The sequence below is a fragment of the Denticeps clupeoides genome, chromosome 16 (genome assembly GCF_900700375.1).
Source record: "Denticeps clupeoides chromosome 16, fDenClu1.1, whole genome shotgun sequence".
NCBI classification, from domain to species: domain Eukaryota; kingdom Metazoa; phylum Chordata; class Actinopteri; order Clupeiformes; family Denticipitidae; genus Denticeps; species Denticeps clupeoides.
Genome location: NC_041722.1, coordinates 10,519,092 through 10,535,187, shown reverse-complemented (window position 1 = coordinate 10,535,187; position 16,096 = coordinate 10,519,092). Strand labels below are relative to the sequence as shown.

The window sequence follows — 16,096 nt, the reverse complement described above, 5'->3', positions numbered from 1 at the left end:
GCATTTTGTGATTGAGAATCTCTTGTGAGCACTTGAGATAGGAAATCCACAGTTGATTCTCAGAGGTGACTGACTAAGCTGTGAAAAGCTTTTGCTCGAGATTTGCTTTGAGATCCCTTCATTCTCATTATAGACATGCCTAGCAGCCATCGTACAGATGCATGAACACACATAAAACTGCATTTATTATACAAATGCACACAGAAAATGCAAATTTTGCCAAATTGGAATATTTCTATAAATACTGAGTATATGAGGTTTGTTTTAAAATCATGGAAATTAAAAATATTCTCTACTCTGATTACAACGACTACAGCTTTATTGTTTCAGCCACTAGAGCCAGAAATCAGTTTGGGACCGGAGACAAGCAACAAGCGCAGTCCACAGTTCAGTCCTACATAGTAGGACCAAAAAAAGTCTTTTAACATGTTTTCAGCATATTTCAGATTTAAATGTTTCTTTTAAACACAGGATTTTAAAAAATTATAGAATTAGTCCAGCCTTTTCATTTGGTCTTTTTAGCTGCATTTATTCATCTTTTGAACATAAATATTTCCTATGTCTTTCTTTTTGAGACTCAGTTTTTCCAGTCATGTTTGATTTACAGTCATACACCAAATGGCCAAAACATAAAAACCCAGTGACAGGTAAATATCATTGAGGTACATACAGCTCTGCAAAAACACAAAGCTTTTTCTGTGCCGTGAAGGTTACTGACAGGGTGCGGTACCAGAGACACACACTGTATCACTGCTTGGTGCAGTTCGAGTCCCCATGCGAGCCCATGAGTCCCCATGAGTCAGACCAGTCAAGTGATTTAGAGGAGACCTACACAGTACTTGACTGGTGGTTTCAATGTTAAATTCATTCCACGCCTTTTTTTTTCATCAGTTTCAAATGGTTAAAAAAAAAAAAAAAGAACATAATGAATCGTTGGACACTTGATCTGGACACAATCTTCATTGTTGCCCATTTCGATTTCTGAAGGAGGCTGTTGCTTTTCCCCTGCTCACACACTACTTCTTAAGGACCCTCACCAGCAACATCTAACAGAGAAGGATCAGAGGATGACAGGGATGTCCCCATCCAGTCATCTGGGCAGGATCCCCTCCATGGTGACTGAGTGAAATCAAGAACGCCTCATAGTTAAATGAGGTGAATCATGGAATTGTGCAGTTAAAACGCCGTGTGATTCAGTGAGAACACTCTGAAAGCGTGGCGACAGTTGAGATCACAAAAATCGACCGTTGAGTTGAGCTATTTCTGCTGGGCTTATGATTCTTTGTAAATATGGTGCAAATAACCACATTTTAGCAGAGTCGCGTTCAGGATCTCTAGATGGCCAGTCAAGTGGATGAAGGATGAAAACAACCATTTGCATTTGAGCTGCTGGTGTGGTTAGGTTGGGGTGGATGTGTTTTCTTTAAATGTTTGGAAAATGTTTAAAATCCTTAAAAATACTAAAAGTTCGTAAAAAACTAATGAAAAAGAGCTGCTGACGTGGGCTAGTTCATGTGACAGACAGAACAAGTGGAGAGACAAAGACATTGCATTTGTGTCTGCAGCACATGGAAACATCTCCCAAAATAAAATGAAATGCCGCAGCGGTGGACCAGATTTATCTCTTCCATATTTACCCCGTCCAATTACAGCGTTCCAGAAGCGCACTCAATATCCCATTGCACTTCAACCCAGTTTATTAGATTGAAATTCACAATAAGTCAGCAAGTTGGTCAGAGTGAACCAAACTGAATCTTTTTCATAATTCAACATTTAGGTTTTTGGTTCTTTTTAGAAGAGGTAAAGAAGGATGTAGTGGTAAACTTTTTATCCATTATTAATAATTAACCCCTGTGAATCTGATAATCTAGTTTTCTACTTTAATAAAGGTGTGTTATAATCATTCAGTTTAAATTATTACAGATAATCAAAACTCCAAGTACGGCACTCTTAATTCCGTGGATCAAGGCCTTAGTGTTTAATGACCGGCCACTTTTCCCATGTTATGAGATGAGGTGCGTTCGACAGAAAGCTGAAATGAGTTCTTCACAGCAGAAGTTGAATCTGTGTGAAGTCTGCTGATACGAGAGGAAGAGCCTCCCACGCGAACAGGATGATCTGTGACAGTGGCCAGACTCTGACGGGCTCAGAGCAAACAAACAATAAAAAACAACATTCTGATCAGTCATATTTCACCAATTACAGTTGACATCAAAAGGACCAAATTCGGTGAGTTAATTCGATAAAATAATTCAGAGCTCTATTCAGTCATGACAATATCATGACATTTAAAAGGAAAATTCATCACAATACATAACAATATATGATTTCATATATTGCACAGTATGAAAAACTGTATTTATTAATTATTTTCAGATGATTCATTAATCAATCATTCAAAAAAAGTAGATTTTTTGTTTTCTCCAGGTTTTTCCAAAACGTTTATTATTCAGCCTCCTTCCAGGGGCCCTGCTATATATTTAACCTCTTCCCACCTTTCAGCGTTGAGAATTCCATCTATCTCAGTCATGCGCTGTTTCATCACATGCTGTTGCACAACGCGCCTGCCGCGTAGGAGAGGAATGCCTGTCAGCAGTCATGCAGGGACAGGCCTGGATCCTCTTCATTCAGCTGCAGGGGGGGTTTAGGGCCCGGCCTGGCCCCTGGCACTACAGCTAAGACATGTTCTGGCGGTCCTTTCCCCTCTAGAGATCTTGCACTGTGCCTCCACTCTTTATTAAAGACGCGCCGTCTAACATGCAGGGGTAGGAAAATGAGGCAACGGTTTATACTTTTCACCGCTTTCCACAAGTGAACTCTCTCTGTAACATGACGCATATTTCTACTGATGCTTTTTTAGAGGTGTGATTTGTCTAACAGCCACCCGTTTGCTTTACTGGCCTCCCCCTGGGTTCCCTGCTGTGGCCTGGGCAGTAGCGAGAGGAGAAAATATTCAGCGTTATAACAATCAGATCCCTGTTTAACCACAAAAAAAAAAAAAAAAATCTGTTGTTCCCCGACTAATTTAATATGGGACTTCCAGGCTGCTTGAGTAATTACTGCTTTTGCTTGAGTGCCTCTCCAGGATGAGGAACATGTGTTTTAACAATGAATTATTATAACAGGGGCTTTTCTACACAGCGACAAACCAAGGGCCGAAGCCAGAAGAAATATATTCAAGGCCCATTAAAATGCAATGAAGTGACAGGCGACTTGCACTTTAACCGGGCTATCAAATAGATCAAGTTATTTATAGACCTCTGTTTGTTGTGGTGAGCCCAATTAGAAACCGTTCTAATTTTTTTCAGTCATGTGTGTCTATATGGGTGTGTGTGTGTGTGTGTGTGTGCGCGCACGCTATTCCCTCATGTCTTGCTTCACCACGTCTACCACTGAATGGAATCGTTTTTGCCGTCGTTCCGTCTGTGGTGTGCTTGCCACATACCGTGGTCTTAATAAAAGAAAATAAAAATTTCCACGTGTGGTCGTGTAGCATCACGGTTTACGTCGCCAGATTGCACTTTGTGGTCTGTGTGACAGCGCCCTCTGCTGGCAGGTTGCAATTAAAGCGTTGACTGTAGTTACAGTCAATACATGTAGTTCAAATACTGTGGTAAACTAGTTCATGGTGTTGTGTCACAAATATTTTAAACAAATATATAATATCATATGTATTATAAAATAAGGTTTCAGTGTTAACAAACTGGTGTAAAAGTGTTTGTGTATATTATTATGTATTTTTAAATATTATTATAACATATATTAACTAATCAGGACCTATGATTGCTTTGCAGTGAACGAGATCATTGGCAGAGACATGTCCCAAACCCCTGGGGCCCGTGGTCCCTCAGCGCCTCACAGCCAGTCGTAGCCCAGCAGCCCAGCTGCAGCAGCACCCCAGATCTTTGTTCCCCCGAGCTGGACTCCACCTCTTCATCAGCACCATACATCCACTGTCCAGCGAGACAGGCTCTCTGCCCTGCAGTGTACCATGCAGTGAGCAAGTATACATGCACACTGAGAGGCCCGGGGGCTCGAGGAAGACCCAGGGAAGGCCACAGAGGTCTCCAAATGTAGCATAGTTGGCATCAGATTCTGTTGAGGTCCCATGCAGCAGAAGAAAATTATTTGCATACACACACACATGTATATATGTTCTTTCTCAGTAATAAGGAGAGTAGCCTGTCTGCCCTCTGGTCTCGTCCTGTGTGAAACAGAGGCTCAGGACTGTCTGTTACAGTTAGAAACAGCGCCATCTAGGAGCTGCCTGGTGTAATATGCAACATTCCACACTTCTAGTGACCTTGATGTAGAAAGTTATGCCCTCTCCTTCCCCTTCAGGTTGAACAAATGCCTTATTCAAGATTAGCAGCATTGAATGACGGAAGATGCTTTAAATGTACTTCTCCCTAATGCAGTTGACGTTCTGCTGAAGCCTAAATTAGCATATTAGCACAGAAGTGTCATTTTTTAAATAGATTTGGTATTTTATGTCCTACAAACCTTGTTAGTTAAAATGTTACTCTTGCAGTACAGTAGCGATTTCATGGTCCACAGAGGGAGGGTTTGTATTGTGCTGCTCAACAGGAAGTCCATGCAGCAGTGCGGTGCAAACCAGGACTGGACTGAACCTGGACTGCATAAACTGCTGTCTGATCCACCACTCTAAAACTTGTCTGTTCAAGCAATGAATGGACGGGCAGACGCCTGTGTGCCTTCCACACTTTAAAACAACCATGCAGAGGTGTTAAAAAAAGACTGACCATGTTTAAGTTGTTTTTTTATGTTTTTATGGTTCTCTCTCTCTCTCTCTCTCGCTCTCTTTTTCTCTTTCTTGTGAATGGGTGTGATTTTTCACAAACATAGATTCAAGTGCATCTTGACAATCAAAAGACCAATTTTTAGAGTACATAAGTTTTAATTTGCACTATTTGGCCACTGCAGAGGAAAATCGGCTAGGAAAAAGGAAATGACGAGATAACACAAAGGACCTGGTTTTTGTAGTGTAAATACATTAGCATTTTCTCAGTTGATTTTCATAATGCTTTACACCATAAACTTAGACTGGAACATGATTGTTTTATTCAACGAAGCCCTTGCTTTTAGCCTAAACCCATTATAACAGGATAAAAACAGGATGGGGGAATAGAAATTGGGAAATAAGCTCAAATATGTCCCCATCATATTTTATTGAGCCAACTCAAGATAAACCTGAAAATTTGAAGAGAAGTTAAAACAAAAATGCCTCAAAAATTTGCAAGAATGCGCTTCAGGTTGAGGTATTAACGCGCTTGGGTTTTGATTGTCTGTAAAGTGGATATTTCTGAGTAGGAACAAACCCGAGGAAAGGTATGTTGGCTTCTTGCCTTAAAGTTGTTGTTTTTTTTTTGTTGTTGTTCATCAAAAATTTATAAAAAATACTGTTGCATGTATATTTTTCTATTATTTGTAATAATGGTACAGTCACTTAATAGACTTTTGTGGGTCTTTAAGACTAGCAGTGTTGATGACTGTTAATTTTTATTTGATTTAAATTGTTTTAAATATGCTATGCACTAAAATCCTGCCTGATGCCTTTAAAAAAAATCTAAACAAAAAAGATAACCTTGTTGCCTCTAGACATAGATGCTGTAGAAATATTACCTTAGATTAGCTTTACCTTAGACTCGTACACAATACATGCTATTCCTAAAAGGGTTAGTGTATTTGCCTTGTTTTTTTATTTAAAAAAAAAAAAGAAAAGAAATAAAAATAAAAAAAAGTGCAAGCGTCTTAATAGATTTTGTTGTATATGTGTGTTCATGAGTGTTTGTATTAAAATCTGTAGATAACTTTTGAAAAAAGCACATGGATGCTTTCAGCTATGCAAAAGCATGATGGCAACTTGTCAACGCAATATTTGGCATTAAAAATGGCAGATTTGTTTTTACTCTACTCTCTGACGCATATAATCGCTTGTATGTGTAACCTTTCATATAGCCAGAGGCAATTATGAGGCCACTCTGGTTTTATTTAATTTATACTATCCAAAATACTGTAGGAACGCCTTAAGTCTTGTGTTTGAAAATACAGATTACGGGTTATGAGTAAAACCTTTGGGATTGAGGACTATTAATAGACTTTCTTTTTTTTGTAAATGTTTGGGATTTAGGACTAGCTCGGGGAAGCGTCTAAAGCAGGCTGAGAGAGGGGCTGGTTCTTGGTACACCCCTTGCCGTTGCCCTTTCTGTATACCAAAGAGCGAACAACATGTTCTCGTTTTATGTACCAGTAACAACGCAGAACTCTATTTTTGATACTTTGAAATGGATGTCATTCCTAAAAGGTTGGGGATATATATATTATATCTACATATGAAAATATTTTGTAAAATAAAAAAAGCAAGTACAGGTTTAGCAAATGTTTACGGAGCCTTGTATTGTCATTTCATGTAAATTTTGTATTTTAACATTTTGTAATTTTTAAGACTGCAGTGCTTTTTGAAATTATTCAAAGGGAATACCTTGCATTGTAGGCTCTTTTGTGGTAGTGTATCAATAAACAGGAAATGCTGTACTCCTCTCTGTCTCTCTCTGACTTCTTAAGCAGGTGTGGTCACAGATGGGAAGATAGAGGAAACCAGGCCTCTATTTCCATAGCAATGCCTAGCTACTTCCAGATCCGCCCAGCCCACTGTTGTGTGCTTTACTGCTGTTTGTGTGTGTTCCCATTCCTGTTTAAAAGGACACCCCTTAAAATACATAATTGTAGATGCTCCCAATTAATTCTAGAAATGAGTCTGGAGAAAATATAATATGTATAATATAATATACAACATCTAAAATCTGAATACATGTAGACACTGGAACCAGAACATTAAAACCACTGGCCAATGAAGTGACTAACACTGATCATACAGTATCTCACAAAAGGGGTGTATCTCAGCTTGCATAGATTAGCTGTCCCTTCAAAAAACTGAACACATAGCCATTAATCTCTAAACCAGTGGCAACAAAAGTAAGTACACCCCATAAGTCAAAATGTCTAAACCATGCCCAACGTGTTAATATTCTGTGTGGCCACCATTATATTCCAGCACTGCCTTATCCCTCATGGGCATGGAGCTTCACAGGAATCATCTTCCATCATGAAGCTGCTGGATGTTAAGAGACCTTACGCTCCACCACCTTCTGATTAAAGATGCCCCACAGATGCTAAACGAGTTTTAGGTTTGGAGACATGTTTGGCCAGTCCAGCCCATTTAACATCAGTATCTTTAGCAGTGGGCAGTGGTGGGCCACTGTGATCAGAAGGTTGCTGGATCGAATCCCAATCCGCCGAGGTGCCACTGAGCAAATCACCGTCCCCACACACTACTCTCCAGGCGCCTGTCATGGCTGCCCACTGCTCACCAAGGGTGATGGTTAAAAACATTTTGTTGTGTCACTCTGTGCTGTGCTGCATTTTCGGTCATTATACTACCCTGCAGCCCAGTTTCCGAAGCGAGATCATGTTCTTCTTCAGTATGTCACGGTACATGTTGGTATTGTCGGTGGGGCAGTGGTGGCCTAGCGGTTAAGGAAGCGGCCCCGTAATCAGAAGGTTGCCTGTTCGAATCCTGATCCGCCAAGGTGCCACTGAGCAAAGCACCGTCCCCACACACCTCTCCCTGCTGCTCACTCAGGGTGATGGGTTAAGTGAAGAGGACAAATTTCACTGTGTGCACCATGTGCTGTGCATCACACGTGACAATCACTTCACTTTAGGTATTACTGATTTCCTCAACAAAACTGCAACTCCCCGGTACTGCTAGCACTAATGCAGCCCCAAACTATGACACTCCACCACCATGCTTGCCTGTCAGCAAGACACACTTGTCATTCACCTGGTTGCCGTAACACACACACACACACACACACACACACACACACACAACACCATCAAAACCAAATAAGTTTCCCTTGGACTTGGTTCCAGTATCCATGTCCTTAGTCTTCTTGAAATCAGCAAACATTTTTAGAAGAAGCTTCTTTCTGGGATGACAGCCATGCAGACACTTCTATATCTTAAGTTTTATTTCACTAAAATACCATAAATACCATAAAATAACCAGTTTGGTCACTTTTACATCTTCGCATAACTATTATGTTTATATGTTTCAGTGTATCTTTACAGTTTGGTAATTAAAAATCACTGGAATATTTGGGAGCATTATAAATATATTGTGCTTTAATTTAATTTAGAAAAATGTACTTATGATTAGCAAAAATCTTGTTTTTGGAAAATAAAACCCATGTTCAAAATGAATTCTTATTGCATATTCTTATTGAATTCCCTGCATCAGGACAGACTTTTAGGAAGAGGACTGGCAGAAAAGGGTTCTCAGTTTATTGCATACATACAGGAAACACATAAGACAGCCGTTTAAACGTTTCTAACTTGTTTAAAAGGAAAACAATAGAAATCTGCTCCCCGACTCTACTGCCAGGGAGGCCCACCCAAACTTCATTTGGCTGGCATTGCACTCTGGGTAATGTAGACTTGGCACCAAATAGGAAACTGAAGGTTTCAACCAGCCTTTTCAGAGCAATTCGAAGGGAGTGAGAACAATTCATATACATAAGGGAAAAATAAAGGTTTCGCCTCATTAAATCAGCTTTGCAATGACAAATTAAAGCATGCAGCTTGGAAAAATCTCCTATTAAATAAAATTAAGGGGGAAAGGGCATATGGAGCAGAAAAAAAAAAAAAAAAAAAAACAATTGGTTTTTAAAGTCACACACTGCTACAGCACATAAAGAGGCACTTGTTTCTCCATCTTTGATTAAAGCATTGGCAAATATATATATATAAAAAAAAGTTCTATAGTGCTTTGACAGGCTAGTGAAAACACACACACACACACACAAAAAGTATTCCATAATCAGTCGCTCAGTGAGGCACAAAAAGTATATCAGCCTTCCTGAAGCACAGACTCATCTACACTTTGGATCACGCTGCTTTACAAAATATCCAAGACTAAAGCACCCGTTCAAAAAAAAAAAAATCCATCCAGAGTTTGTCGGTAGTGCTTCCCTTTCTTCACTTCCAATGAGCGCCAGGAGGCCAAGCGGTCTACAGTGTATGGCTTTAATGGATTACATTGCACAGCTTTGGCTTGTGAGTATCAAAATGAAAAGAAATTACGACCAAAAAAAAAAAAAAAGTAGCATTTAACAAGAGGAGGTTCTTTTTATGAACACTCGGCTTTTTGTTCAGAATATAATTTTACATCCTATGTCAGCCTAAAGTGTTTAAATCCTCTGTGTTTTAAGCAGTACCACGGAATGGCTTAGGCATGTTTGACAGACATGAGCAAAGACAAAAAAAAAAAGGCACTTTTCAGCAAGACAGACAGAAATATACATATTTTCTGAGTGTGCATAAATACAGTATGTACACTAAGATCACACATTTGGTGTAGTGGCTGCCCTCCACTCAGTTGCCTGGAGGAGGTGGCGGAGGTGGAGGTATCTGTCTGTTAGAGAAGCAGAGCGGAAGGATCGGTCAGTGAGGGAATTCAAGTGCGGTCCCGTCTCTCTTCATGTTTCTCTCTCCCAGTCTCTCTCTCTCATATGAGCCGGGGGTCACTCGCAGCACGCCAGGCGGACGGGGTGACCAGACAGAGGGAGGTTGGAGCGCTCGGCCACGGCCCGCCTGGCCGCCTCCTCGCTGGGGAAGGTGACCAGGGCCTCTCCACTGCGCTGGCCGCTGAGGTTGTACAACACGAGGACGGCGTCCGGCTGGATCTGCAAAACAACAAGGAAATAAAAGCGCAGCCAATCACAAAGAGTTGGCAGGAAGGGAAACTCATCCTCTTCAGATTAACCGCTCATCTACCGGAACGGCTACAATTAATTAAAATTAATTAAACAAACAAAAGACGAAAATAAAAGCACCAACTGCACCCAGCAATTATTAAACACCCTAAACAGATACAAATCAAAGACGTTATTCAGAGACCCCAGGCAGGCACAAGTGGCAGGGCTGGGAGATGAGATAAAAAAAAAAAAAAAAAAAGCCCAATCAATCTTGTAAACACATCTAATAAGAATTTTTGTAGTGTTAATTAACTTTTTGGTGAGAAAAAAAAAAAAAAAAAAAAAAAAAAAAAAAAACAACACTATAGTACCCTTAAGGAAGTCATTGTACCTTTAAGAGTACAACAGCTTTTTAGCAACACTAGAAACACTGGAAAACTGAAATAAACTTTTGTTATTTGTTAGGGACAGGTGATAAAATAATGAAAAATAAAAAAAAAAGGGGGGGAAAGGGGAAAGGGAAACGTTAACGAATATTTAAAGTAATTAAATTTCACCCAGCCCAACAAAAGTATTAATTTGACATTATTGTTGTCTCAAATCACAGCGGCATAAACAGGGTTCACTGAAGGGTTAGGAGACAAGCTGCTTAGCATTCCTTGTTAATAAAAGAGACACAGCAAAACCAGAAACTTAAGATCTTTTCAACCATGCTTGCAAATCCCAGCGGGACCTTAGCAGAGGCGGGTGGGGGGAGGGGGGGGGGACACAGAGAGGGAAAAAGAAGGACTGGTTGAAAACACGGTTGATTGAGGTTAGGTGTAGAGCCCAGAGGTTCTAGGATGTGGAAGCCATGCCGGGTCTTACCTTGTGGGTCTCCCTACAGGCAGAGCCACTCTTTAGGCTGGATCAGACTCCGCGTCTGATCGCTCAGCTGAAGCACACTGTTGTAGTCATCGGGAGCGTACTACAGCATAATGGGTTTACAGTCAGGACTGGAGGCCGCAGTGTGGTGCATCCATACACATTCAGTACAGTGACATCCCCCACACACACCCACATAGCCCACTCCATTCTAGGTTCTAGCACACCCATATCACTTGAGAAGGATGTTCAGGTGAGATGTGTGCATGAATGCACAGTGATGAAAACGATCCTCACAAAACACCCCCAAAAAAACAAAACACACAGTACCCTGGCGTGACCCAAAAGCACAGCAGTCACCAAAAAAAATATATAAGAACAATAAATCCACTCTAGAGCATGTCCAGAGTTAAACAAAAACCCACTCTAGAGCTACACACAAACTGTGGCGTATTCTAGTACTTTTGAGATATAAAACGTAAACAACAAACAACTCCAGCGCTGTGCTGTTGCATGTCACAGACTGTGCTACCCAGCTTACCCTCAGGGAAAAACAACAGTGTTGAGACACACACACACACACACACACACACACACTTAAAAAGGAAAAACCTGTTTGACTGATCTACACACAAAAGACCCAGGCCCAGTTCAAACAATACAAGCTAGCACAGCACCCATCCCCCAAAAGGCCTCCAGCACTGCCTGCCAAAGCTCATACCGTCCTCCGGAGACTCCGCCTACACAGGTGTCGGCCAGTAAAGCGGAGGAGCAAAAAATGGTTTCAACAAGTTAGCAAGCTGAGCCTTCCTGTCACATTTCTTTTTTTTTTTTTTTTTTTTTTACTTAAAGAAAAAAAAAAAAATAGCACAGGAAGGGATGCAGTTCTATAGAAAAAACGGCCAGTGGGACATTCGCTCCGGCCTGACTGACTAAAATATTACATTTCATTACAGGTAGTCGTTTACACAATGGGAGAAAAGGTCAACAAGGGTGTGATCACACAACTAATAACTATGGGCGTGGCAACTGCTCCTGCACACAGCCATGTGTGCTCATTAGGACAGGAGCAGGAACCAAGCAGGATCTGCAGGTTTCTGGTTCCACAGTTGATATATGATACAACAATGGTGGGAGGGAATAGGGGCAAAAACAAAAATGGATATTAGGTCCAACGGCTCTAGCTGGGTCAGTCTAAGAGACTTCTGGTCTAGACAAGCGGACACCAGAGCAGAACAATAAGGTGTTGGAGGACAGCAGCTGAGATGAGGGATGCTGACATTTGAAGGAAAAAGAAAGACAGACGCTCACCTGATATCCCTGGAAGAAGCTGAGGATGTCCTTGACGCCGGCATTGTAAGGCAGCCCTTGCATCCTGACCAGAGCTCCGTGCTGGGGCAATAAGGGAGTGGCTTGTGGAGCCACCGCTGCAGCCACCGAGCCAGGAGGAGCTGCAAAGTAGCTGACCGTGGAGGGAGAGACGGGAGGGCTGAGGGGCCAGGGGTTGAAAGACAAGTTTAGTGTGAAACTGAGTGTTAATGCATCAGCTGCCCTGCTCTCGCTGTCAACAGGCCCTTACAGACGACCCCACCGCCCTTTCTGACATTACAGCATGACTGGTGTCAAAGAATTTTTGAAAATGTTTTAGTTAAAACAAAAGGGAGAGTTATACAAAAAGAGTTATAAAAAAAACGGATTACAAAGATGCGTCATCTGGTCACCCCACTCACTCGGACAGGTACCTTGGGTAGTAGGCCGTGTAGTTCATGTTCATGTAGAGTTGCGCATGGGCCTGCGGTGGGTAGTATGCCAGGGTGGGAGCAGGGCTGTGCGTGGGTGGCTGGGGGGTTCTGGGAGTGGCCAGCAGGGGGGGGCTGGTACAGGGCAGCTTCGGTGGACAGCACGGCTGCAGGAGTGGGGAAGGCGGCGTAAGCTGGAGGAGACAGGCCTGTGAAAATTCACGTGCACAGCTATTAATACAACCGTTTCTCATTTCCATTAGTTTCAGTGATGTAGCACCCCAAACCCAGAGCCAAAACATGAGGTACATCAGGATTAGAGTGGCTAGGAGCCCCATATAGATGCAGCATCAGCAGTGGTCACCCATTACTGCTTCCTCTGTGCTGGCCTCTGCCCAATCTGAGTCACTGTACTGTGGAAGTTTGCCTTCATTAACGTTCAAATTAAGTTTTTACACTTCCATTCAGGCGAATTAATGAACAGTGCATGTAGCCGTAGTCGCGGTTTAAATCAAAGTATAAAAAAGAACTTCTGGTGAAATAGTGATGTCTGGTGAAATAGATGTCTCCAACTTTATTTAAAAAAAAAAAAAAAAACTATTTCCTTCCATATGTTCAATAAATGGATGGAACTATTGTTTCTTCCTTTTACAACAAGAAACTTCATAAATGTTTTTTTTTTTTTTTTTGCTGAATATGCAGTAGTGGTTACTGGCTGAATGTTTAAAGCCTGGGGCAGGAACAAGCTCAGGAACGTCCTTGAGGTGGTTTCAGGTGGAGTCCCAACACTGACAGCCACAACTAAACTCCTGTTTACACACAAACAGACCATGCTGGTGATGAGGGAGGTCCCGCCCATCCATGCTGGACAACTAAACACACGGGACAGCCCAGACGAACCGCTTACTAGGAACTGTGAACTCCCCACTGACCCCATTAAATCACTACACTGATGATTAAAGGCAAGGTCAAAATGCCAGAGGGAAATCTGTTAACTGTGGTGACCAAGGGGGGAAGGACTGATTAAGTATGAACAAAAGCAGCAAAGTCAAATTTCTCCCTTGATAAGATGAAATCTAATCTCTGAGCAGCCAAACAAAGGTGCTGACTGCTCCACGAACCATTTACGCCATCTTTCTGCGCCCTATGAACGCCCTGAATGCCGCATAACAGTTTCTACAGCACCCGGACGCTCACCAGGTGCCCTCAGGATGAGCAAAGAACTGGCTGACCGCTTACATGGTAGTTTACAGGGTGGAGGGGATAGGCCACTTCTGTTCAGGGTCCCACCCATCAGCACGAAGCTCATCTCCTCTGTGGAACACTGGAACACCTCCACGTAGCGGTCCTTCATCATCTTCTTGTGACACTTCTGAGCCACCATAAAGGCTCGGTCCGCAGACTTCATCTGGATGAAGGCATCGCCTGAAGGGCGTCCCTGGACAGGTCAGAGGAGACACCAGACACCTCAATTTAATATTCTTATTTCACATCAGAGACAGTGTACCCCCACTTTTCCCCCGTTGGCAGATATGGACCATGGCACCCTGTCTGCCTGTTGAAGTGGCCAGTACCTGCTGGTTGAGCACCATGTGAACTCCGTGTGGCTTGATGTCGACTGTGTGCTCTCCCATGAAGTCCAGGATGTCCTCGATGGCAGCGGTGTACGGCAGACCCCGCAGCCGGACGCAGTCCCGTGTGCTGGCAGTGGGCAGGAAGGGCGGGGCAGCCAGAACCGGCACAGGCACCATGGGAGGAGTCGGCAAAGTGGAGATCAGTGGGGTGGACATAAAGCGGTTCAGCACCTGAAGCAACATGGAAAAAAAGGCTCATCCATCTCGAGCAAAATTTACAGTAAATTTACAATCTTGTACGATCTGCCAAAACTATGAATGATATATTAATGCAAATATGGTGGATACGGTGCCAATATGCAAGCGAGAGAATATGAATAAGTAACCATAAGCCATACATGTAAGGTGCAACCAAACGGGTGGGCAGTCAAGTGGCTTTAAAGTGGAAAGCGTGTGGATGGGAGGAGCATTGAGTTCAGGAGTCTATGTATTAATAACATAACTAGGTAATACCTGTTGCACCTCAGCGGCTGTACTGCGAAAAAGCTCGATATATCTCTTCCCCAGGATCTGCTTGTGCTTCTTCAAGGCGTTCTGGGCGTACTCCTCACAGGCAAACAGCACAAACGCGTCTCCTGTGGGCCGGCCGTCTGGGAACTTCACAAAAAGCAGCCCCTCTGTGCCATCAGTCACCGGGCTGTCTGGACCCAGGAAGCCCAACACGTCCTGGGCAGTGGCCGTGAAGGGAAGTCCCCGCATGCGGATGATCACCTGGTTCTCCTTCGACAGGAACTGGGCCACTTCGTTGGAAGTACCTGGGAAGAATTAACAAAGATGTTCAATTCAAATGGGTTCTTCACACCAAATACGGTGAACGTCTACATTTGTTTACATGATTAATCATCCGGAGACAGTCCAAGTGCATAATTACAGGCTCAGCCCCCTGGGAGCGGCATGGTGTTAGGTGCGTTGCTAAGGGAGACAAAGGTAGCCGCCGACTTTGCAAGGGTGGGGTTTGGGCAGAGCTCGTTGACCACAGATCACCATAATGAACAACATCTCGGGAGGACAAACCCACCGGTGACCCGCAGTCACCAACTGCAGTCCCAGTGCCAGTTTATCAGCACAGTGAATCTGCTTTCCCTCCTTCCTCCAAACACCGTTAGTCAGGGCCATCGGTGGCCCTTTGTCTCCTTACACCACCTTTGTGTGCTATCAGAGGTGGGCTTTTCAGCGGCCGCCTGCCCCCCTCTCTCCCCAGGGTATCGTCTCTCTGCTCCTGGCTGTGACGGGGGGCTGTGGGGAACAGGTGAGCCGCTGTTGGGCTGGAGTAGAGTTTCCCCAGGTAGCCTGTGTGAGTCAGGGCCAGGAACGTGGTCACAAAGGCCCTTTCATTCCCACAGGATAAAGACACGGAGAATGTGGCCCCCGGGGGGCGGGATCACAGGAGGAGCCTTGACGCTCTTAAGAGTGCTCGGCACACATACACAGTCATGAGGTAAGAAGGTGGAAGAAGGTGGAAGAAGGTGGGTGCAGCCCTGAATTCAAGGTGAACCTGTGTGTCAGTCTTACCTCCAGCTATTTTCAGGAACTCCTCTCCAGTTGCTTTGTAAACCTGTTGAAGGAAGCGATAAGTATTTCATTCTTGTGATTCAATGGGATTCTCTTCGTTAAGTAAGCAGACATTCCCCGGAGAGGAACATCTGAGGACTGCAGTGGTATTCATCGTTTTGGCTGGTTTAAGGCTCACCTCTATGTAGCGGCTGCCCATGTGGTGTTTGTGTCTATCCAGAGCCATGTCTCTGTGCTCCAGGTTTATGAAGCGGACCAAGGCCTCCCCATTCCTCCGACCCTGTGCGTTCAAACACAAAGCTACGCCACCTCTGAAACACACACACGCACGCACAATCACAAACGTGTACGTTTTGAACGTACGCAGGCTTAAAATGTTTAACCACCAATCACAGTGGCATGATCTTACTTAGCAATGTTAAGTCCCTTGAAGAACCGTGCAATGTCCTGGTCAGAGGATTGCCATGGTAACCCCCTGGCTCTGATGACCGTTTCACTGTCCACTGCTTCCGTCTTACTGCTGCAGAACAATTAGAGGTAGTGTTACTAAAGTTCGGGTTGTAATGGT

At 43.3% G+C, this 16,096-nt stretch overlaps 2 protein-coding genes across 6 annotated transcripts in view; one reads left to right on the top strand and one right to left on the bottom strand.

The window, feature by feature from the left end:
• Positions 1-6,559, top strand: part of nfatc3a (nuclear factor of activated T cells 3a) — a 41,241-nt gene extending 34,682 nt beyond the window's left edge. For all 5 annotated transcript variants that reach the window (XM_028956145.1, XM_028956146.1, XM_028956147.1 and 2 more), the window contains one exon: positions 3,795-6,559. In XM_028956145.1, coding sequence (XP_028811978.1) covers positions 3,795-3,871 — 77 coding nt within the window. In that variant the 3' untranslated portion in view covers positions 3,872-6,559. The remainder of the gene's footprint in view (positions 1-3,794) is intronic.
• A 1,786-nt stretch (positions 6,560-8,345) lies between these two features.
• Positions 8,346-16,096, bottom strand: part of esrp2 (epithelial splicing regulatory protein 2) — a 13,893-nt gene continuing 6,142 nt past the window's right edge. The window contains 11 exon segments of the mRNA XM_028956933.1: positions 8,346-9,767; positions 10,647-10,746; positions 11,955-12,132; positions 12,386-12,516; positions 12,518-12,591; positions 13,622-13,820; positions 13,957-14,187; positions 14,470-14,771; positions 15,529-15,571; positions 15,707-15,839; positions 15,938-16,048. Coding sequence (XP_028812766.1) covers positions 10,660-10,746; positions 11,955-12,132; positions 12,386-12,516; positions 12,518-12,591; positions 13,622-13,820; positions 13,957-14,187; positions 14,470-14,771; positions 15,529-15,571; positions 15,707-15,839; positions 15,938-16,048 — 1,489 coding nt within the window. The 3' untranslated portion in view covers positions 8,346-9,767; positions 10,647-10,659.